Source organism: Oncorhynchus nerka, linkage group LG9a (assembly GCF_034236695.1).
Source record: "Oncorhynchus nerka isolate Pitt River linkage group LG9a, Oner_Uvic_2.0, whole genome shotgun sequence".
In the NCBI taxonomy this organism is placed as follows: Eukaryota; Metazoa; Chordata; class Actinopteri; order Salmoniformes; family Salmonidae; genus Oncorhynchus; species Oncorhynchus nerka.
The window spans coordinates 4041758-4067640 of record NC_088404.1 but is presented as its reverse complement, the minus strand read 5'-3'; the positions used below and the strand labels follow the sequence as shown (position 1 = coordinate 4067640).

Genomic DNA, 25883 nt, shown 5'->3' with positions numbered 1-25883 from the left:
TCTTCAACCTCAGGAGGCTGAAGAAATTCGGCTTGTCACCAAAAGCACTCACAAACTTCTACAGATGCACAATCGAGAGCATCCTGGCGGGCTGTATCACCGCCTGGTACGGCAACTGCTCCGCCCTCAACCGTAAGGCTCTCCAGAGGGTAGTGAGGTCTGCACAACGCATCACCGGGGGCAAACTACCTGCCCTCCAGGACACCTACACCACCCGATGTTACAGGAAGGCCATAAAGATCATCAAGGACATCAACCACCCGAACCACTGCCTGTTCACCCCGCTATCATCCAGAAGGCGAGGTCAGTACAGGTGCATCAAAGCTGGGACCGAGAGACTGAAAAACAGCTTCTATCTCAAGGCCATCAGACTGTTAAACAGCAATCACTAACATTGAGTGGCTGCTGCCAACACCTGTCATTGACACTGACCCAACTCCAGCCACTTCAATAATGGGAATTGATGGGAAATGATGTAAATATCACTAGCCACTTTAAACAATGCTACCTTATATAATGTTACTTACCCTACATTATTCATCTCATATGCATATGTATATACTGTACTCTAGATCATCGACTGCATTCTTATGTCACTAGCCACTTTAACTATGCCACTTTGTTTACTTTGTCTACATACTCATCTCATATGTATATACTGTACTCGATACCATCTACTGTATGCTGCTCTGTACCATCACTCATTCATATATCCTTATGTACATATTCCTTATCCCCTTACACTGTGTATAAGACAGTAGTTTTGGAATTGTTAGTTAGATTACTTGTTGGTTATCACTGCATTGTCGGAACTAGAAGCACTAGCATTTCGCTCCACTCGCATTAACATCTGCTAACCATGTGTATGTGACAAATAAAATTCGATTTGATTTGATTTGATTTGATATTAGGGTTAAGGTTAGGTTTAGCTGTGTATTAGGGTTAGGGTTAGATATGTATTTGGGTTAGGGTTAGCTATGTATTAGGGTTAGGGTTAGCTATGTATTAGGGTTAGGGTTAGCTATGTATTTGGGATAGGGTTAGCTATGTATTAGGGTTAGGGTTAGCTATGTATTAGGGTTAGGGTTAGCTATGTATTAGGGTTAGGGTTAGCTATGTATTAGGGTTAGGGTTAGGGTTAGGGTAAGCTATGTATTAGACTTAGGGTTAGCTATGTATTAGGGTTAAGGTTAGGGTTAGCTATGTATTAGGGTTAGGGTTAGCTATGTATTTGGGTTAGGGTTAGCTATGTATTTGGGTTAGGGTTAGCTATGTATCAGGGTTACGGTTAGTTATGTTAGTTAGGGTTAGTGTTAGATATGTATTTGGACAGTAGAATTTCAAATCATGTTATATCTGTGTACAAACTGGATTGTGTAAAACCCAACACCACCACAGTGTAAAACCCTGGATAGTGTAAAACCCAGCACCACCACAGTGTTAACCTGGGTAGTGTAAAACCCAGCACCACCACAGTGTAACCCTGGATAGTATAAAGCCCAGCACCACCACAGTGTTACCCTGGATGGTGTAAAACCCAGCACCACCACAGTGTTACCCTGGGTAGTGTAAAACCCAGCACCGACACTGTGTAAAACCCAGCACCACCACAGTGTAAAACCCAGCACCACCACAGTGTTACCCTGGGTAGTGTTAAATCCAGCACCAGCACAACACAGTGTAATAAAACCCTGGGTAGTGTTAAATCCAGCACCACCACAGTGTAAACCTGTCTACTAGTATTACATTAGCAATGAACACTTTCTGTTTCTGTCTTACAGAACAATGAGATCATACTAGCAGATGAATCTGTAAAAGTGATCAAACAAGAGAACGGGGTTGACGTACCATACCAGGTCCACTCTATCGGTCTCTATGTTGTTGTTGAGGCTGAAAATGGCCTGATCCTCATGTGGGACAAGAAGAATAGCCTGTTCATCAAACTCAGCTCTACCTTCCAGGTGAGTGACTAGAATAGGACATTTTGAACCACTGATGCCACTGTATCTTTGTTTAGCATTTGCATTGGCTTACAAAACAATGTGATGTTTGATTATCTACGGGTTATTATTTTTAAATGTTTAATTTCCTTCCAGGGCCAAGTGTGTGGTCTGTGTGGTAACTACGACGGTAATGGAAAGAACGACTTCACGTCCAGAAACCAGGAAGTGGTTGTTGAAGCTCTGGAGTTTGGGAACAGCTGGAAAGTGTCACCCAGTTGCCCCAACGCTGATGTCATAAAAAACCCATGCACTTTAAGATCATACAGGCAGTCCTGGTCTCTGAAACGCTGCAGCATCATCACCAGTAACGTTTTCTCAGCCTGCCACTCACAGGTACAGTACACAGCAGATACTATTCAATATAGATTCAATACTTTCTTGCCATACCAACCGAAGTTGTTAGGAAGTCGACGTAGTGCAGCTGATATAAACTAAGACATATAGGCACACGTATAAACACCTGCATTTCCATAACCTATACATTCAATAGAGACTACAGCAGATACATTCAATAGATACTACAGCAGATACATTCAATAGATACTACAGCAGATACATTCAATAGAGACTACAGCAGATACATTCAATAGATACTACAGCAGATACATTCAATAGAGACTACAGCAGATACATTCAATAGAGACTACAGCAGATACATTCAATAGAGACTACAGCAGATACATTCAATAGAGACTACAGCAGATACATTCAATAGAGAGTACAGCAGATACATTCAATAGACAGTACAGCAGATACATTCAATAGAGAATACAGCAGATACATTCAATAGAGACTACAGCAGATACATTCAATAGAGACTACAGCAGATACATTCAATAGACAGTACAGCAGAAACATTCAATAGACAGTACAGCAGAAACATTCAATAGACAGTACAGCAGATACATTCAATAGAGACTACAGCAGATACATTCAATAGACAGTACAGCAGATACATTCAATAGACAGTACAGCAGATACATTCAATAGAGACTACAGCAGATACATTCAATAGAGAGTACAGCAGATACATTCAATAGAGAATACAGCAGATACATTCAATAGAGACTACAGCAGATACATTCAATAGAGACTACAGCAGATACATTCAATAGAGACTACAGCAGATACATTCAATAGATACTACAGCAGATACATTCAATAGACAGTACAGCAGATACATTCAGTAGACAGTACAGCAGATACATTCAATAGACAGTACAGCAGATACATTCAATAGATACTACAGCAGATACATTCAATAGAGAGTACAGCAGATACATTCAGTAGACAGTACAGCAGATACATTCAATAGATAGTACAGCAGATACATTCAATAGATACTACAGCAGATACATTCAATAGACAGTACAGCAGATACATTCAATAGACAGTACAGCAGATACATTCAATAGATACTACAGCAGATACATTCAATAGACAGTACAGCAGATACATTCAATAGATACTACAGCAGATACATTCAATAGACAGTACAGCAGATACATTCAATAGACAGTACAGCAGATACATTCAATAGACAGTACAGCAGATACATTCAATAGACAGTACAGCAGATACATTCAATAGACAGTACAGCAGATACATGCAGTCGGCAGGTTAAAACAAGCTGTCTGTACAAAGGCTATGACTTGTGCATCTTGGCTACATTGGTATTTACATTTGGTGAAAATTGTAATTTTCTGTTAAAAGTCTACACCGTTGGGGGGAGGGGGGGGTTACATATGGAATTGTTTTAAAATAGTAATACTATGGATCATTTAGATATTTCATTTTGAATTGTAGGACCCCTTTATGTTTCAAAAATATATATTTCGAAAGAAAACATTTAAAATATTAAATTTGGCCTTTACTACTACAAACCTTAACAACACATTCATGAATGGCAAAAACAGACAGTCAACAATAAATCATAAGGAATAAGATGTTGAAGTGTCTGTTGTATATTTAGGAGATTTAAGAAAGCTCAGGAATAAAACCATTTTTTTTGGGGGGGGATGCATATTTTTTAACCCCTTATTTTTAGTTAGTTTTAGTTACCACAAAAACAACCTCCATACTTCCATTCGTTTGTGTGGCTTACCTTCACCATCTTGTTCACAGGAGTCTCCCCTTTCCATAGAGTCGTTTCTTTGGCATCATTAAAACTGAAGATTTATTTATCAAATATCTCTCTGTAATTATTATTACGCGATTAAACTGATTAATCATGGAACTGTAATTAACTAGGAAGTCGGGGCACCAAGGAAAATATTCAGATTACAAAGTTATAATTTTCCTAATATAACTTTCAGATATTTTTATATCTGATCAGTCTTCAAATTGATTAATTATTCTTTACCTCGTGTTAGTCTCATTCCAAACGTCATAAATTGTTGGTTATCTGCAGGAACCCAGTCTTCTCTCTGAGTCATTATTACATCAATTGTCTTAAATAATTTATTTACAAACTAAGTAATTCACAGAAATGCACAAACAAACAGTAGATATGGTTACAAGGAAACAACAGTGTAATGTGCCTAGTGGGCTAAACCGGCATCGCAGCTTGGTGGACAAAGGGAAGTGGGGTCGACTGAGATGAGAAACTACAAGGTTGATAATTATAACAATTGAAATGCTAATCCTTTGCACCTGAACGCTCACTCATTCGGGAATGATTGCAATCAATATATATATATTTACGCTCAGTATGTTGTCAGGATCTCTGTTGAAAAGTTTGTTTCTGTTGGAGAGTTAGTCCGCCCCTCTCTCTCGCTCTGCCGTGGTTAGAAAGGATAGTTCAGAGTAACATTCATTCGTTATAGATTAGATGTGTCGGCAGTTGTCGGTCTTCGTATTCAATGATACCGAATTCTAGCTGCAGACTAGTAATTAGTATCAAAGACTTGTTCTTATTCTGTCAGTATCGATAGTCTTAGAGTTTCAACAACCATTACAGCTTATACTCAGGTTTTATGGAAAAATCTTTCCAATAAAATTGGTTTGTCAATAATCGTGTGAATGTCCACACAGTCACCATAATAGACAACAACAAAAGTAGTACAAAACAGATAACAAAAACATAAAGTCAGCCATCCAACCCAATAATAATCATCGTCAATAGTTCATCTGTAGTCTCTTCAACAAGCTGAGCAATGCATGAATAAATAAATGATGGCTTAATGCATCTTCCTAAAAGGTGGACCCCACGCCATTCCATGATGCCTGTGTGAGGGACTCGTGTGCCTGTGACACTGGGGGAGACTGCGAGTGTTTCTGTACAGCTGTAGCAGCCTACGCCCAGGCCTGTAACGAGGCAGGGGCTTGTATCAAGTGGAGGACACCAGATATCTGCCGTGAGTCATTTGCTTTGAGTGGGACAATTGATTGATGGATAGGTGGGATTGTTTAGCTATCGGGACAAAATACCAATTTATGATTTCAATGTGTAACTGTTCAATCAATCTTTTAGGACCCTGGTTCAGTTAAAATGTGACATGTTTTTATTTCACCAGCTCTGTTCTGTGATTTCTACAACCCTATTGGTGAGTGTGAGTGGCATTATAATCCGTGTGGATACCCCTGTATGAAGACCTGCAAGAATCCCTCAGGAACATGCTCCAGTCAGATCCCTGCACTGGAAGGTAACTAAGAGCCCTTCATAACAGCTTGGCCGTTTGATTTGGACAATTTACATTCCAAGTTGTTAAACAAATGTACAGTATAAAATATGTAATAACTCCTCCCTCCCTTGTTCATCTATACTGAAAACTAAATACAAATATTGAAATATCATATCCATTACAGCTTTGGTGTTAGAACTAGATACCATGAGGATGATCTAATCTGTGCAGGTGTCCTGGATTAAATCGACTGTTTTTATCTTAAAGGTTGCTATCCAAAATGTCCTTCGCCCAGCCTTATTTGGAAGAAAGTACCATGAAGTGTGTCAGTAAGAAGGACTGTGGTTGCTACGATGGAGATGGAACTCATTACAACGATGGAGAGGTTATACCTTCCAAGGAGAACTGTCAGACATGGTATGCTTTCAGATCAACATTTTGATAAATACATAGATACTGTATTTACATTACATAGGATTTAATACAGTTGGTATAAGCCTTAAGGTAACCTGTATCTCTGGTCAGATAAGGCAATGTCAATAGTCCACCTACAAAGAGGCTTTCCTACTATTTAATTGATTATGATTTTCAAAGATTGGGATTTGTCCTGTTAATACCTTATTGGGATTTAGACCTGTTAATACCTTATTGGGATTTGACCTGTTAATACCTTATTGGGATTTGACCTGTTAATACCTTATTGTGATTTGACCTGTTAATACCTTATTGTGAATATAACATATAACATTGTTTTGTACTTCATAACAAATAGCTCTTCATATTTTATTCGACTTTGAAAGGTACTGTAACCTCCCTCTTTCTTTTTCAAGTCGTTGTTCATCAACTGAGGTCAGTTGCAGCTATGATGTCCAAGGTAAGGAAAACCACTACAAACTGAAACATCAACCTACATTATTACCAAGAAGTAACATGACAAGATGATTACATGATAATAACTGAAACATTAGCCTACATTATTACCAAGAAGGTAATATGACAAGATGATTACATGATAATAACTGAAACATTGGCCTACATTATTACCAAGAAGGTAACATGACAAGATAATTACATGATAATAACTTGTGTTCCTTGTGAAAATCCTATTGCAGCTTGTTATTGTTTCTACGACGGCAGAACATACCCGTATGGAGCGACCGTATATCACACATCTGACGGTGACGGGACCTGTATTACTGCCACCTGCAAAGAGAATGGAACTATTGTCCGGATTATGAACCCCTGTCCCAGCACCCCAACTCCAACAACTACACCAAGTGTTACAACAACACAGATATTCACTCAAGCACCGACCACAACAGTATTTGTTTTCTCATCTCCTACCACAACCACAACCCATACCCCTACCCCCACAACAACCCCGACTTCACCAACACCCACTTCACCCACTACTACTCCACACTGCCTGACCAAGACTGTCTGTGAATGGTCAGACTGGATTAGCAAATACTATCCCTCTGTTGGACCAGAAGGAGGAGATTTTGAAACCATAGAAAATATAAGGAAATCTGGAATTAATATTTGTAGCCAACCGAAGGAAGTAGAATGCAGAGCCAAAGACAACATCTATGTTCCTTTGGCCGAACTAGGTCAAAATGTTGAATGCAATCCCTCAATTGGACTGATATGCCGCAACAAGGATCAAGGCATCCCACCAATATGCTACAACTATGAGATCAGAGTCAGATGTTGTGTTGATGTTTGTGGCAATGAGACACCTCCCACCGCAGAAAGGCCCACAACAACCATTATAACATCAACAACTACCCCAACAACAAGAACAACAACAGAAAGTCAAACAACAACAGAACGTCCAACAACAACAACAGAAATTCCAACAACCACAACTAAGTCAACAACTCCATCCATAACAACAATAGTAACAGACGAAGTTACAACTGGTCCAGAATCAACAACACCTACCACCACAACAACAACAACAACCACCACAGAAAGTCCATCAACCACAACTACCCCAACAACAAGAACAACAACAGAAAGTCAAACAACAACAGAACGTCCAACAACAACAACAGAAATTCCAACAACAACCACCACAGAAAGTCCATCAACCACAACAACAACTAAGACAACAACATATTCTCCAACAGGTGAAACAACAGAGGAAATTACGACTGGTCCTGAATCAACAACACCTACAACAACCCCTACTACTACCCAAATAACAACCCCTACCATTACCCCAATGACAACCCCTACCATTACCCCAACTACTACCACAACAACAATTCAGACGAGGACTACCTCTGAGGTTACAACAACAGCAACCACCAAAGCATCTACCACAACAACAGCCTTCACTGTAGTCACAAATCCACCATACACAAAACCAACAGAAAAGCAAATCTCAAACTTGACAACACAGACAGAAGAAACTACTACATCAAACCCAACCACCACCCCTACCATTACCCCAACAACAACCCCTACCATTACCCCAATGACAACCCCCTACCATTACCCCAACGACAACCCCTACCATTACCCCAACAACAACAACAACAACAGAAAGTCCAACAACAACAACAGAAAGTCCAACAACAACAACAGAAAGTCCAACATCAACAACAACAACTATGTCAACAAAATATACCACAACAAGTGAAACAACAGAGGAAATTACAACTGGTCCAGAACCAACAACAACCACAACAACCACTACACCACCACCAACAACAACCACAACAACCACTACACCACCACCAACAACAACCACAACAACCATTACTTTGACAACAACCCCTTCCACTACGCCCTCAACAACCCCTACTTCACCAACACCCACTTCACCCACTACTACTCCACACTGCCTGACCAAGACTGTCTGTGAATGGTCAGACTGGATTAGCAAATACTATCCCTCTGTTGGACCAGAAGGAGGAGATTTTGAAACCATAGAAAATATAAGGAAATCTGGAATTAATATTTGTAGCCAACTGAAGGAAGTAGAATGCAGAGCCAAAGACAACATCTATGTTCCTTTGGCCGAACTAGGTCAAAATGTTGAATGCAATCCCTCAATTGGACTGATATGCCGCAACAAGGATCAAGGCATCCCACCAATATGCTACAACTATGAGATCAGAGTCAGATGTTGTGTTGATGTTTGTAGCAATGAGACACCTCCCACCGCAGAAAGGCCCACAACAACCATTATAACATCAACAACTACCCCAACAACAAGAACAACAACAGAAAGTCAAACAACAACAGAACGTCCAACAACAACAACAGAAATTCCAACAACCACAACTAAGTCAACAACTCCATCCATAACAACAATAGTAACAGACGAAGTTACAACTGGTCCAGAATCAACAACACCTACCACCACAACAACAACAACAAACACCACAGAAAGTCCATCAACCACAACTACCCCAACAACAAGAACAACAACAGAAAGTCAAACAACAACAGAACGTCCAACAACAACAACAGAAATTCCAACAACAACCACCACAGAAAGTCCATCAACCACAACAACAACTAAGACAACAACATATTCTCCAACAGGTGAAACAACAGAGGAAATTACGACTGGTCCTGAATCAACAACACCTACAACAACCCCTACTACTACCCAAATAACAACCCCTACCATTACCCCAATGACAACCCCTACCATTACCCCAACTACTACCACAACAACAATTCAGACGAGGACTACCTCTGAGGTTACAACAACAGCAACCACCAAAGCATCTACCACAACAACAGCCTTCACTGTAGTCACAAATCCACCATACACAAAACCAACAGAAAAGCAAATCTCAAACTTGACAACACAGACAGAAGAAACTACTACATCAAACCCAACCACCACCCTACCATTACCCCAACAACAACCCCTACCATTACCCCAATGACAACCCCTACCATTACCCCAATGACAACCCCTACCATTACCCCAACGACAACCCCTACCATTACCCCAACAACAACCCCTACCATTACCCCAACAACAACCCCTACCATTACCCCAATGGCAACCCCTACCATTACAACGACATCCCCTACCATTACAACGACAACCCCTACCATTACCCCAATGACAACCCCTACCATTACCCCAACGACAACCCCTACCATTACCCCAACAACAACCCCTACCATTACCCCAACAACAACCCCTACCATTACCCCAACAACAACCCCTACCATTACCCCAACAACAACCCCTACCATTACCCCAATGGCAAGCCCCTACCAACCCCAGACAACCCCTACCATTACCCCAACAACAACCCCTACCATTACCCCAACAACAACCCCTACCATTACCCCAATGGCAACCCCTACCATTACCCCAACGACAACCCCTACCATTACCCCAACAACAACAACAACAACAGAAAGTCCAACAACAACAACAGAAAGTCCAACAACAACAACTGAAAGTCCAACATCAACAACAACAACTATGTCAACAAAATATACCACAACAAGTGAAACAACAGAGGAAATTACAACTGGTCCAGAACCAACAACAACCACAACAACCACTACACCACCACCAACAACAACCACAACAACCACTACACCACCATCAACAACAACCACAACAACCATTACTTTGACAACAACCCCTTCCACTACGCCCTCAACAACCCCTACTTCACCAACACCCACTTCACCCACTACTACTCCACACTGCCTGACCAAGACTGTCTGTGAATGGTCAGACTGGATTAGCAAATACTATCCCTCTGTTGGACCAGAAGGAGGAGATTTTGAAACCATAGAAAATATAAGGAAATCTGGAATTAATATTTGTAGCCAACCGAAGGAAGTAGAATGCAGAGCCAAAGACAACATCTATGTTCCTTTGGCCGAACTAGGTCAAAATGTTGAATGCAATCCCTCAATTGGACTGATATGCCGCAACAAGGATCAAGGCATCCCACCAATATGCTACAACTATGAGATCAGAGTCAGATGTTGTGTTGATGTTTGTAGCAATGAGACACCTCCCACCGCAGAAAGGCCCACAACAACCATTATAACATCAACAACTACCCCAACAACAAGAACAACAACAGAAAGTCAAACAACAACTACCCCAACAACAACAACAACAACAGAAAGTCCAACAACAACAACTACCCCAACAACAACAACAACAACAGAAAGTCAAACAACAACAACTACCCCAACAACAACAACAACAACAACAGAAAGTCAAACAACAACAACTACCCCAACAACAACAACAACAACAACAGAAAGTCAAACAACAACAACTACCCCAACAACAAGAACAACAACAGAAAGTCCAACAACAACAACTACCCCAACAACAAGAACAACAACAGAAAGTCAAACAACAACAGAACGTCCAACAACAACAACAGAAATTCCAACAACCACAACTAAGTCAACAACTCCATCCATAACAACAATAGTAACAGAGGAAGTTACAACTGGTCCAGAATCAACAACACCTACCACCACAACCACAACAACAACCACCACAGAAAGCCCATCAACCACAACTACCCCAACAACAAGAACAACAACAGAAAGTCAAACAACAACAGAACGTCCAACTACAACAACAGAAATTCCAACAACCACAACTAAGTCAACAACTCCATCCATAACAACAATAGTAACAGAGGAAGTTACAACTGGTCCAGAATCAACAACACCTACCACCACAACCACAACAACAACAACAACCACCACAGAAAGCCCATCAACCACAACTACCCCAACAACAAGAACAACAACAGAAAGTCCAACAACAACAACCACCACAGAAAGCCCATCAACCACAACAACAACTAAGACAACAACATATTCTCCAACAGGTGAAACAACAGAGGAAATTACAACTGGTCCTGAATCAACAACACCTACAACAACCCCTACTACTACCCAAATAACAACCCCTACCATTACCCCAATGACAACCCCAACTCCACCAACAACAACCCCTACTACTACCCCAACTACTACCACAACAACAACTCAGACGAGGACTACCTCTGAGGTTACAACAACAGCAACCACCAAAGCATCTACCACAACAACAGCCTTCACTGTAGTCACAAATCCACCATACACAAAACCAACAGAAAAGCAAATCTCAAACTTGACAACACAGACAGAAGAAACTACTACATCAAACCCAACCACCACCCCTACCATTACCCCAACAACAACCCCTACCATTACCCCAATGACAACCCCTACCATTACCCCAACGACAACCCCTACCATTACCCCAACGACAACCCCTACCATTACCCCAACAACAACCCCTACCATTACCCCAACAACAACAACAGAAAGTCCAACAACAACAACAGAAAGTCCAACATCAACAACAACAACTATGTCAACAAAATATACCACAACAAGTGAAACAACGGAGGAAATTACAACTGGTCCAGAACCAACAACAACCACAACAACCACTACACCACCACCAACAACAACCACAACAACCACTACACCACCACCAACAACAACCACAACAACCATTACTCTGACAACAACCCCTTCCACTACGCCCTCAACAACCCCTACTTCACCAACACCCACTTCACCCACTACTACTCCACACTGCCTGACCAAGACTGTCTGTGAATGGTCAGACTGGATTAGCAAATACTATCCCTCTGTTGGACCAGAAGGAGGAGATTTTGAAACCATAGAAAATATAAGGAAATCTGGAATTAATATTTGTAGCCAACCGAAGGAAGTAGAATGCAGAGCCAAAGACAACATCTATGTTCCTTTGGCGAACTAGGTCAAAATGTTGAATGCAATCCCTCAGTTGGACTGATATGCCGCAACAAGGATCAAGGCATCCCACCAATATGCTACAACTATGAGATCAGAGTCAGATGTTGTGTTGATGTTTGTAGCAATGAGACACCTCCCACCGCAGAAAGGCCCACAACAACCATTATAACATCAACAACTACCCCAACAACAAGAACAACAACAGAAAGTCAAACAACAACTACCCCAACAACAACAACAACAGAAAGTCCAACAACAACAACTACCCCAACAACAACAACAACAACAACAACAGAAAGTCAAACAACAACAACTACCCCAACAACAAGAACAACAACAGAAAGTCAAACAACAACTACCCCAACAACAAGAACAACAACAGAAAGTCAAACAACAACTACCCCAACAACAACAACAACAACAGAAATTCCAACAACCACAACTAAGTCAACGACTCCATCCATAACAACAATAGTAACAGAGGAAGTTACAACTGGTCCAGAATCAACAACACCTACCACCAAAACAACAACAACAACCACCACAGAAAGTCCATCAACCACAACAACATCTAAGACAACAACATATTCTCCAACAAGTGAAACAACAGAGGAAATTACAACTGGTCCAGAATCAACAACTCCCACAACAACCACTACACCAACAACCACCACAGAAATCCCATCAACCACAACAACAACTAAGTCAACGACTCCATCCATAACAACAAAAGTAACAGAGGAAGTTACAACTGGTCCAGAATCAACTGCACCTACTTCCACGACAACAACAACAACAACCACCACCACAGAAAATCCAACAACAACTACTGCAACAACAACAACCACAACAACAGAACCTCCAACAACAACAACAGAAAGTCCAACAACCACAACTACACCAACAATTCCATCCACAACAACAAAAGTAACAGAGGAAGTTACAACTGGTCCAGAATCAACAGCACCTACTACCACAACAACAACAACAACAACAACAACCACCACAGAAAGTCCAACAACAACTACAGCAACAAAATCAAACCCAACCACAACTCCTACCATTACCCCAGGCACTCTCCCTACCATTACCCCAACAACAACCCCTACCATTACCCCAACAACAACCCCTACCTTTACCCCAACAACAACCCCTACCATTACCCCAACAACAACCCCTACCATTACCCCAACAACAACCCCTACCATTACCCCAACAACAACCCCTACCATTACCCCAACAACAACCTCTACCATTACAACCCAACCCCAACAACCCCTACCATTACCCCAACAACAACCTCTACCATTACCCCAACAACAACCCCTACCTTTACCCCAACAACAACCCCTATCATTACCCCAACAACAACCCCTACCATTACCCCAACAACAACCCCTACCATTACCCCAACAACAACCTCTACCATTACCCCAACAACAACCCCTACCATTACCCCAACAACAACCATTACCCCAACAACAACCTCTACCATTACCCCAACAACCACCCCTACCATTACCCCAACAACAACCCCTACCATTACCCCAACAACAACCCCTACCATTACCCCAACAACAACCCCTATCATTACCCCAACAACAACCCCTATCATTACCCCAACGACAACCCCTACCACGACCACAAGCCCTACCACGTTATGTTTTTGCACATATAAAAATCTAAATTTCCCTGCTGGTAAGTGAAAGCTTCCTTCATTAAAATGATTAATTCTGACTACATATTGCATTCATACACTTCATTTAATATCTATTTATTACTAATATTATGTTTATGTTTAGGTTCCTTGATATATAATGAGACTGATGGGGCAGGCTGGTGTTTCACATCCTACTGTAACTCAAGTTGTGTTGTTGAGAAACAAGCCAGACCATGTCCCTCTACGACCCCAGCTACAGTCAGCACTGTCTCAGCTACAGTCAGCACTGTCTCAACTACAGTCAGCACTGTCTCAACAACAACAGAAGCTACACATTCTACAACATCTACATTGTCCCCGACTACACCTTACAAGGGCTGTGAATATGTCATTCCACCAAGAAAGGTAATGAAATAAAATAAACAGAATTATTGTGTTTCTTAGTTCATAGTGTTGTCTAGTTCATAGTGTTGTAGTTCATAGTGTTGTGTAGTTCATAGTGTTGTGTAGTTCATAGTGTTGTCTAGTTCATAGTGTTGTCTAGTTCATAGTGTTGTGTAGTTCATAGTGTTGTGTAGTTCATAGTGTTGTGTAGTTTATAGTGTTGTGTAGTTCATAGTGTTGTCTAGTTCATAGTGTTGTGTAGTTCATAGTGTTGTTCTAGTTCATAGTGTTGTGTAGTTCATAGTGTTGTGTAGTTTATAGTGTTGTGTAGTTCATAGTGTTGTGTAGTTTATAGTGTTGTGTAGTTCATAGTGTTGTGTAGTTCATAGTGTTGTGTAGTTTATAGTGTTGTGTAGTTCATAGTGTTGTGTAGTTTATAGTGTTGTGTAGTTTATAGTGTTGTGTAGTTCATAGTGTTGTGTAGTTCATAGTGTTGTGTAGCTCATAGTATTGTGTAGTTCATAGTGTTGTATAGTACGTAGTGTGTTTACTTTCAGGACTAAAACACACATTTTCAACTTTAGGATGGTGAGACTTGGAAGACAGACAACTGCACTACTCAGACTTGCCACAGGGGTGTAATTACCACAAAGTTTGTGGTTTGTGAGTCTGTCGAAAAGCCTGTGTGTGAAAATGGATACCCACCAGTGAAAGTCTATGACGAATCAGGTTGCTGCTATCACTACGAATGTGAATGTAAGTTCAAAACGTAATGTTTTTAATTATCTTCTGTTCCCACCTTCTACAAATACGTATTACTCCAAGTGTACTTGTTTTTCCTCCAAAACATTTCCTGTTGGAAAGTGATATCCCAAGTATAAAACTTCAAGGAGTTGGTCTGATCCAGTGACGCAACTTTGGTTTTAGAAGTGGGGGGGGGGAGGCATAATCATTATCATTATTATTTGTCTCCAGTCGGATAAACACTCCAAACACCCTACTCGACCACTCAGAGGTGTCCGCATGGTCCTAAAGCGCAGCGTTGCCTTGTTTTGTATCACATTACAATGATTAAACTGGGGGGGAACAAAAATGAAATTTCAGAAAGTGGGGAGACATGCCCCGTCCACCCCCGTCCCCAGTGAAAGTTGCACCCTTGGTCTGATCTGATAGTGACATTGTGATGTTATCAGCTTGTGCCATTTCATGAGGATACCTCGACCAGCTGCTGTGTTCAGTAAATCAGGTGTTAAATGAGGTGAAAAGGAGACTGGAGTAGGACTTTAAACTCTTGTATTGATGAGAGATCTATCTATTTGTTTCCTTCTTCTGTTCTATCTCTCAGGTATATGCTATGGATGGGGAGACCCTCATTACGTCACATTTGATGGCCAATATTACAGTTTCCAGGAAAACTGCACCTACGTTTGGTTAAAGAAATAGTTCCTCGACAGAACTTCAGTGTCATCATCGACAACTATAACTGCGATCCGTCTGGACATGCGACCTGCCCTCAGTCTCTGATTGTCAATTACAAGTCTTACAAAATCGTTCTTACTCCGAAGAGATTAAACGTGACAACAAATATGGTAATTATAACTGTGCTATTATTCACATTTATACACTTTAAAAAGTGCAATTTGATATAGATATTCTTTGATGTAGACATTCTTTGATACAGACATTCTTTGATACAGGCATTCTTTGATACAGGCATTCGTTGATACAGGCATTCTTTGATACAGACATTCTTTGATACAGGCATTCTTTGATACAGGCATTCTTTGATACAGACATTCTTTGATACAGACATTCTTTGATACAGGCATTCTTTGATACAGGCATTCTTTGATACAGACATTCTTTGATACAGACATTCTTTGATACAGGCATTCTTTGATACAGACATTCTTTGATACAGACATTCTTAGATACAGGCATTCTTTGATACAGACATTCTTAGATACAGGCATTCTTTGATACAGACATTATTTGATACAGACATTCTTTGAAATAGACATTCTTTGATATAGACATTATCATACCACTTTAAGACTTAAAATAATCTAGCTTCATATTTTGAAATCTATTATTTACTTATTTACTTTTTGTAACGTGGGGGTATTGATTAATAGGGATATCTGAACTTGCCGACTACGACAAATGTAATTTGTACACTACAGTAGTTACAAATAGTTATTTAGCAACATTACATATTGGTTAACCACTTTGATGATGCCATCACATTAACTCAAGACCATCATCAAGGTATCTGAAACATTCCCATGACATTTCAAAGAATTTCATTATATTGACAAATTATTAACAGACTACCAACTCTTCTTGTGACTTCATTTAGTTCTGGAAACTGTTCATATCTTATCTACATTATTGTAATGTTATTCTGTTCTCTATTCTCATTCGTAATGTAATGTTTTCCTTATCATTCACCAGGTTTATATCAATGGAAATCAGATCTTCCCAACCTTTTCTAATGAAGACCTCATGATCACCAGCACTGGGGTAGAGTTACTGTTGAAGATCCCTGCCATTAAAGCAACAGTGATGTTTAAGTCCCTTATGTTCAGTGTAACCCTGCCAAACTCCTATTCCACAACAACACAGAGGGGCAGTGTGGTAAGTATGTAGGCTTTACTGCATCCCAAATGGGACACTGTTCCCAATGTAGTGCAATCCTTTTAACCAGGGGGATAGGGTCCCATTGTAGTGCACTCTTTTTAGGGTTCCAGGGGAATAGGGTCCCATTGTAGTGCACCCCTTTTAATCAGGTGGAATAGGGTCCCATTGTAGTGCACTCCTTTTAACCAGGGGGAATAGGGTCCCATTATAGTGCACTCCTTTTAACCAGGGGGAATAGGGTCCCATTGTAGTGCACTCCTTTTAACCAACTTTTAACCAGGGGGAATAGGGTCCCAATGTAGTTCACTCCTTTTAACCAGGGGGAATAGGGTCCCATTTGGGATGCATCCATTGTGTAGACCAAAAACACTTTAAGTATGAATCAGATGAACAGCTTGTAGTACTCTGTGAGTAAACTGAACGTTTGTTGCAATGATTTAACGTTATTTTGTTGCGTGTTATTGCATTTCTATGGCCTTAAAGAGTTCACTGTATAGTTACAATGATAGAAAAAAATATTAAAAGATACTGTAGGTAGGCTTAAAGTTATGAGCAGCTGTTTCTGACATAAAATAACTTGTGTTTTTTCTCATTCCCATATTTATTGTACCTTTATAAAGGTACCTGTGACAATATCAGGAAAAACGATTGCAGATTACCGAATGGAAAGATTGACCCATCATGTCCTGGGATGGCTCATGAATGGAAGATTCCTGATGTTAAAAAACCCTACTGTGAACGGCAACCCCCTACCCTACCTACCCCTAAGCCTCCAACCTGCCCGTCAGGAAAGACATCAATCTGTGACATCATACTTAGCCCGTAAGACGTGTAACCTTGTAATAACACAAAGAGACAGCTATATTACAAAGACAAGGGAATCTGATTGAGGTTGCTATGACACTGTTTACATACAAGTCTGTAAACTCTCCGGTAAAGCATGGGTTGTTGTTCCATAACTTAGACTGTTTATGCCGTCTAAAATATGTCATATTCATAGGAACTTCATAGATGCTTCACAAATAATTTAGCGTGTAAGGCATACAGTAATCAATATTTGTAAGAAATCTGTTGTGACATGTTAAATGCCCCATTTGGGTTAGTCCGATATAATAACTTAAATGGGTTCTTTATTTTGGAAGGGTCTTTAAGCAATGCCATGACGTTATCCCACAACAACCCTTCTTCGAGGCCTGTAAGTTTGATGTCTGCCACATGCCAAATATCTCAATCGGCTGCTCCAGCCTGGAAGCCTACGCTGTGAGGTGTGCAGGAGCTGGAGTCTGTATCGACTGGAGGAAATCAACTAATGGAACATGTGGTAGGGAAGGACTTTCATATCCAATAAGGATCTGTGTCCCCAATGGGATCCTATTCCCTACATAGTGCACTGCATTTGACCAGGCTCCTGCCATAAGTAGTGATCTAAGTAGGGAATAGTTTCCCATTTCGGATGCAGGATAGATGTTAATACGATTTTAAATAATTCTAATAACTTTACGATTTACATTAATTATTTGTATTTTGACAACCTGCATTTACAAATTGTGTACATACTGTTTTGCCTTTCATTCCATCTTGACCATAATATAGATCTGACATGCCCTAAGACCAAAGTGTATAAGGCATGTGGCTCTACTATCCAGCCAACATGCAATTCAAGGTATCCATCTCATTTCCATCTCATCTCATTCCCATCTAATCTGATACTCATCACATTCTCATTCCCATTCTCATCTCATTCCCATCTCATCTCATTCCCATCTTATCTCATGCCCATTTCATTCTCATCTCATTCCCATCTCATCTGATTCTCATTACATTCTAATTCCCATCTCATGTCATTGCCATCACATTTCATTCCCATCTCATTCCCATTCTCATCTCATTCCCATCTCATCTCATTCCAATCTCATCTCATCTCATTCTCATCTAATTTCCATCTCATTCTCATTCCCATTTCATTCTCATTCCCATCTCATTCCCATCTCATCTCATTCTCTTTCTCATTTCCATATCATCTCATTCTCATCTCATTCCCATCTCATCTCATTCTCATCTCATTCTCATTTCCATCTCATCTCATTCCCATTTCATTCCCATCTCGTCTCATTCCCATCTCATTATTTTATACCTCTACCTAATGAACATGCATTCTTAAAGGTTTCCATTCTATACCAAGGTTTCTAGTCTGTAAAAAAATGTTTTTTCTTGTCTTAGATACAATGAAAAATATGTGCATCCATGTCAAGGAGCACAAATGGCCCGTGACGTTGTATGTGACTCATTCATGGAGGGCTGTTTCTGCCCTGAGGGTACCATCTTGTTCAACACATTCTCTGACACCTGTGTTCGTGACTGTGGTAAGGATGTGTCAGTTTAAGGAATACATTGTTTAATTGTGTCTCAAAGTACCAGCATGTATGACCTAAGATCTTATTTTCCCTTCAAGGATGCACAGGACCTGATGGAAAACCCAAACAGGTAATAATGTGGATGTATACCACAATGAATCTGTCAGAAGAAATGGTTCAACAGCTCACTTCACATTATGGCCCACAAAAAGGTTCTGTATAGAACCCCCATTATTTTAATCAGTTTACTAGTTTCATTGGGGATTGTAAGTTGTCCAGCCCTGAAGAGGCTGGAGCCCTATTGTTATAATAATCAATCAAATGTATTTGATAAAGCCCTTTTTTCATCAGCAGCAGCAACAAAGCCTTTACACATACTCAGCCTAAAACCTCAAAGAGCAAGAAATGCAGAGGCAGAAAGACAGTGGCTAGGAAAAACTCCCTAGAAGGCAGAAACCTAGGAATAAACCAAGAGAGGAACCAGGCTCTGACGGGTGGCCAGTCCTCGTCTTAATAAATTTGAAGTCTCTGCTAACAGTGTTTGTTTTGTCCCAACACAGTTTGGTGAGACTTGGTACAGTAACTGCCAGAAGTGCACGTGTAATGCTGACACACTGAGTGTCCAGTGTGAACCAGTGAAATGTCCGCCCCAAGAAATTGTTACCTGTAAGAAGTACGGTGAGGTGTTGGTCAACGAGACGGTGGACTGCTGTCAGAAAAATACATGTGGTGAGTAGAGGCAGGATAGAGAGGCACCTTAACGTGCTACCAGGTAACCCGGGTACAAGTCTGCTTGTGCTAAATGTTTGGCATATGACAAGGAGTGTAATGTTAGCACCAAACAGCTCTTCATTCTAGCTACTTCATAAAGCCTTCATAGGCACTACATAAAGGTGTTACAAAGCATCTATAACGTGCTTTATAAAGGGTTCATAAATGTGCCATAACTCTGTGACATAATCACCAGACTGTGATTAGTGTAGCTTGTCCCTGAGCTGGTGGACCAATGGTTTCTTACCTCTCTTTCTGCTGGAGGTTCTGCATGTTGATTCCAACCTTAAAAGTAACAACAAAGAAAACTCATAACCATGTCAATGGACCATGTTATTGGACCCTGTCACTGGACCATGTTATTGGACCATGTCAATGGACCATGTCAGTGGACCATGTCAATGGACCATGTTATTGGACCATGTCAATGGACCATGTCATTGGACCATGTCATTGGACCATGTCATTGGACCATGTTATTGGACCATGTTATTGGACCATGTCATTGGACCATGTCATTGGACCATGTCATTGGACCATGTCAATGGACCATGTCATTGGACCATGTCATTGGACCATGTCATTGGACCATGTCATTGGACCATGTCATTGGACCATGTCATTGGACCATTATTGGACCATGTTATTGGACTTTGTTATTGATAACAGTGACTTCATATTTCCATTCCATGTTAATGGACCATGTCATTGGACCAAACATTGGACCATGTTATTGGACCATGTTATTGGACCATGTTATTGGACCCTGTCATTGGACTATGTCATTGGACCATGAATTGGACCATGTCATTGGACATGGTAGGTGTCATTGGACCATGGTTATTGACCATGTCATTGGTGCAGGTGTCATTGGACCATCATGCACCATAATTTAAAAACTTTGTAAAGTGATAAAACAGTGACTTCATATTTCTATTCCATGAATGGAAATGGCACAGGTGTCTCAAACATATCAGGTGTACTTTGACTTTAACATTCAACCTGGAGCTAATGATTACATGGCCCAGGATTAATGTAAATAGGTTATCATGGAACATGGAGCAGGTGTCATGATGGCAACATGGTGCAGGTGTCATGATGGTAACATGGTGCAGGTGTCATGATGGTAACATGGTGCAGGTGTCATGATGGTAACATGGTGCAGGTGTCATGATGGTAACATGGTGCAGGTGTCATGATGGTAACATGGTGCAGGTGTCATGATGGTAACATGGTGCAGGTGTCATGATGGTAACATGGTGCAGGTGTCATGATGGTAACATGGTGCAGGTGTCATGATGGTAACATGGTGCAGGTGTCATGATGGTAACATGGTGCAGGTGTCATGATGGTAACATGGTGCAGGTGTCATGATGGCAACATGGTGCAGGTGTCATGATGGTAACATGGTGCAGGTGTCATGATGGCAACATGGTGCAGGTGTCATGATGGTAACATGGTGCAGGTGTCATGATGGTAACATGGTGCAGGTGTCATGATGGTAACATGGTGCAGGTGTCATGATGGTAACATGGTGCAGGTGTCATGATGGTAACATGGTGCAGGAATTGTGACTAACTTAACCGTTCAACAACTGTTATGTCTCAACCATTTTCTGACCCTTTTATTGTGTGTTCTTTCAGTGGCCAAACCTGTTTGTGTCCACAACAATACTGAATACACGGTGAGAAGTGAAACTTCTTTGATATCACTCAGAGCCATATGACAATAAATAATTTGTAAATGTTGTATAAAATAAACCTAAATATTGATGTACCAATTACAGATTGCCCCTTTAAGTAATCCTGAGAGCCACTGTGGCCCCAGGCTGAATTGTTGCTTCAGTGCATGACACTAACTCTCATTCTCCAGCTTGGTGAAAATGTTCCCAACGGCACCTGTGAGGAGTGCAAGTGTGGTCCTAAAAAGGATCCAGTCTCCAAGCTATATGTTGTTGAGTGTGCCCAAATCAACTGTTACACCACCTGCCCAACGGTACTGTACTCAGGATAATTGCGAACTCGGTTTAACATAAGTGAACCATTTTACATGGTTGGCTATACAGTATAATATTCCAGGTTTATATGAAGGAAATCCCCTAATGATGTCACCATGTTGATTCTCCTCCAGGGTTATGAGTATGAAGTCGCACCTGAGAAATGTTGTGGAACGTGTGTACAGAAGGACTGTGTTGTCGGTCTCCCAGATGCCACATCTCACATCATTCAGGTGACATTGATGAGATAATGCACCCAAATCAGATTATTTTTAATATCAGATATCTTTGTGAAATGTCAAAGGGACGAATGACATCAATAATGAGAACCTATAATTGCTTAGAAATTCTCATAAATGTTAAAGGTGTAAATGCTTAAGAAGTTAATGTTTGTTTACATTTTTGAATAATGATGTAGATATTTCTGAAAAGTTTATAAATTATTTATCAACTCTTATTCATTTATGTTTTTATAACGTACAGTATTAAATTACCAACATTTATTTTTTTGCTACTTGACAGCTTGGGAAGTTTTGGTCGCCCCCTAGTGACCGCTGTGTGAAGTATGAATGCACAAAGACAAACAGCCAGTTCATCGTTGTGGAATCCAAATTGAAATGCCCAGTGTTCCGTCCAGAGGACTGTGTCCCTGTAAGTAGATGAGGAAACTGGTTGAATGTGTTTGTTTGAAGTAAAGTAACTATACCTAAATATACTGCTTGCTTCATTTGATAGTAACTTGGAGGTTATATTGAATTTACACCCGAGTAACATATTCATAGATGATCATAGTTTTCCATTATAACATCTATACTGTGTTCTCTAGCTCAATAGACTGTAACTAGTCATATCCAAATTGAGCTGTACACTATTCTTTTTCACAGGGAACTGAGAAAACTGATGCAAATGGATGTTGCACAACCTGTAAGTTAAAACAATATAATGATTCATTTATAAATATTCATGATTTGTTGTATTTTTCGTTTATATGTCAGATCTACTAGTCAAACATAACCTCTTATGAACCTGAACTCTTATGAACCTGACCTCTTATGAACCTGACCTCTTATGAACCTGAACTCTTATGAACCTGAACTCTTATGAACCTGACCTCTTATGAACCTGACCTCTTATGAACCTGAACTCTTATGAACCTGACCTCTTATGAACCTGACCTCTTATGAACCTGACCTCTTATGAACCTGACCACTTATGAACCTGACCACTTATGAACCTGACCTCTTATGAACATAACCTCTTATGAACCTGACCTCTTATGAACCTGACCACTTATGAACTTAACCTCTTATGAACATAACCTCTTATGAATATAACCTCTTATGAACATAACCTCTTATTAACATAACCTCTTATGAACCTGACCACTTATGAACTTAACCTCTTATGAACATAACCTCTTATGAATATAACCTCTTATGAACATAACCTCTTATGAACCTGACCTCTTATGAACCTGACCTCTTATGAGCCTGACCTCTTATGAACATAACCTCTTATGAACCTGACCTCTTTTTGAACCTGACCTCTTATGAACCTGACCTCTTATGAGCCTGACCTCTTATGAGCCTGACCTCTTATGAACATAACCTCTTATGAACATAACCTCTTATGAGCCTGACCTCTTATGACACAATAAATCAATGTTGAGTTACTGTAGATGAAACTGAATACAGATGTGATGTACTTTTTCAAGTTGCTCATCTTTAGTCCATCTTTACATAGTAAGGGGGAAACTCACCACTTTAAAATGTCCTCCTTAACTCTGTCTACCTCCACAGGCACTTTAATCAGTCACTGTGATGTGAAGAACACCACCACCTACCTAGAGGTGAATAACTGCAGGTCCTCTGTGCCGGTGGAAATCTCAGCCTGCGGGGGATCCTGTGGAACATCTTCTATGTGAGTACAAACTCTAAATAAGAACACACACACACACGCCAAAAAAGCAAACAGAAACAAACGCAACATGCATTTGGGTTTTGCAGAAATGTGTACGTGGGAATTGGATTGAAGAGTAAGATTTCAATGGGAGGTGACCTATGTTTCTAACAGTGTTGTTTGTGTGTCCTGTTTGCTAGGTACTCTGCAGAGAAAAACACCCTGATGCACTCCTGCTCCTGCTGTCAAGAGATGTCTACCAGTGAGAGGAAGGTGGAGATGGTCTGCCCTGATGGGAAGAAGATCATGCAGTCCTACATTTACATTGATAAGTGTGGCTGCCATGACTCTGAGTGTGACAAGAAGAACCACTTAGATTAGGCCTTGACGAATTAAGTCTTTTAAAATGTTCTTATTTACCTTAACTGCATGGAATATGAAATAGTTTTATCTAGGGGAACCAATAGGGTCTGTCTCATTATCATATAGGCTACTTTCACGAACTGCATGTCCTTTCTCTCTACACTATCATAGACATTATGCAAACCTATTAAACTGATGAAGAAGCATGAAGTCATTATCTTTCTTGTTTTATTTCATATTGTCAAGTGCGTCATTGTGTGACTAGGGAAACAGTACACATAGTATTTAATAAAGAACGTATTCATTACATAACGGTTACTATTAAAAGGGGCAATCTGCAATTCAAACAATAACAAAGTGGTCACCCTGCCAGTGTTTTGGCAAAAAGCTGAAGAATGGGGCTGGAGAAATGTAACCACTCTCAGGTTCATAGACAGGCCATGGATTTAAGAACTGACCATCCATGATATCAAAATGATAGTTTTAATTATGTTTTGAGGCAATAGAGTTTTTGTTAACAATTATGTCGTTTACCAACAATGGAATAAAACAATCTTAAATTCTGGGTTCTGATGGGCTACGACAGTTGAACTCAGTTGATTAGTCATTTATAAGTTATATTCTTCAAAAAACAATGGGTATCATCAATTTAGAAGTCAAAAGGACATGGAGCAGAGAGATGGGAGCTTGTTGGTGTTCTATAAGGACATGGAGCAGAGAGATGGGAGCTTGTTGGTGTTCTATAAGGACATTGTGCAGAGAGATGGTAGCTTGTTGGTGTTATATAAGGACATGGTGCAGAGAGATGGTAGCTTGTTGGTGTTCTATTAGGACATGATGCAGAGAGATGGTAGCTTGTTGGTGTTCTATAAGGACATTGTGCAGAGAGATGGGAGCTTGTTGGTGTTCTGTAAGGACATGGAGCAGAGAGATGGGAGCTTGTTGGTGTTATATAAGGACATGGTTCAGAGAGATGGGAGCTTGTTGGTGTTCTATAAGGACATGGTTCAGAGAGATGGGAGCTTGTTGGTGTTCTATAAGGACATTGTGCAGAGAGATGGTAGCTTGTTGGTGTTATATAAGGACATGGTGCAGAGAGATGGTAGCTTGTTGGTGTTCTATTAGGACATGATGCAGAGAGATGGTAGCTTGTTGGTGTTCTATAAGGACATTGTGCAGAGAGATGGGAGCTTGTTGGTGTTCTATAATGACATTGTGCAGAGAGATGGTAGCTTGTTGGTGTTCTATAAGGACATGGTGCAGAGAGATGGTAGCTTGTTGGTTTTCTGTAAGGACATGGAGCAGAGAGATAGGAGCTTGTTGGTGTTCTGTAAGGACATGGAGCAGAGAGATAACGCATGCATGCTCCTGGCCCACCAAAAAGATTCGCTAGAC

At 40.5% G+C, this 25883-nt stretch overlaps 3 protein-coding genes across 3 annotated transcripts in view; all 3 read left to right on the top strand.

Annotated features, from left to right (window-relative positions):
- LOC135573442 (mucin-2-like) overlaps nucleotides 1-5655 on the top strand; it is a 6221-nt gene extending 566 nt beyond the window's left edge. The window contains exons 2-5 of the mRNA XM_065022771.1: nucleotides 1770-1961; nucleotides 2097-2336; nucleotides 5203-5359; nucleotides 5519-5655. Of these exons, the coding sequence (XP_064878843.1) occupies nucleotides 1770-1961; nucleotides 2097-2336; nucleotides 5203-5359; nucleotides 5519-5655 (726 nt within the window). The remainder of the gene's footprint in view (nucleotides 1-1769; nucleotides 1962-2096; nucleotides 2337-5202; nucleotides 5360-5518) is intronic.
- Nucleotides 5656-5906: 251 nt separating this feature from the next.
- LOC135573441 (mucin-2-like) lies at nucleotides 5907-8498 on the top strand. The gene is made up of 4 exons (XM_065022770.1): nucleotides 5907-6043; nucleotides 6457-6500; nucleotides 6739-8221; nucleotides 8303-8498. The coding sequence occupies exons 1-4, from the start codon at nucleotides 5907-5909 to the stop codon at nucleotides 8496-8498; spliced, it is 1860 nt and encodes a 619-aa protein (XP_064878842.1).
- Nucleotides 8499-17016: 8518 nt separating this feature from the next.
- Nucleotides 17017-24698, top strand: LOC135573317 (intestinal mucin-like protein). The gene is made up of 14 exons (XM_065022233.1): nucleotides 17017-17102; nucleotides 17726-17927; nucleotides 18248-18426; nucleotides 18699-18768; nucleotides 19326-19468; nucleotides 19558-19589; nucleotides 20020-20188; nucleotides 21874-21914; nucleotides 22103-22225; nucleotides 22361-22459; nucleotides 22749-22877; nucleotides 23111-23150; nucleotides 24026-24146; nucleotides 24326-24698. Exons 2-14 carry the CDS (start codon nucleotides 17797-17799, stop codon nucleotides 24504-24506), a joined length of 1458 nt encoding a protein of 485 aa, XP_064878305.1. The 5' UTR covers nucleotides 17017-17102; nucleotides 17726-17796; the 3' UTR covers nucleotides 24507-24698.
- The last annotated feature ends 1185 nt before the right edge of the window (nucleotides 24699-25883 follow it).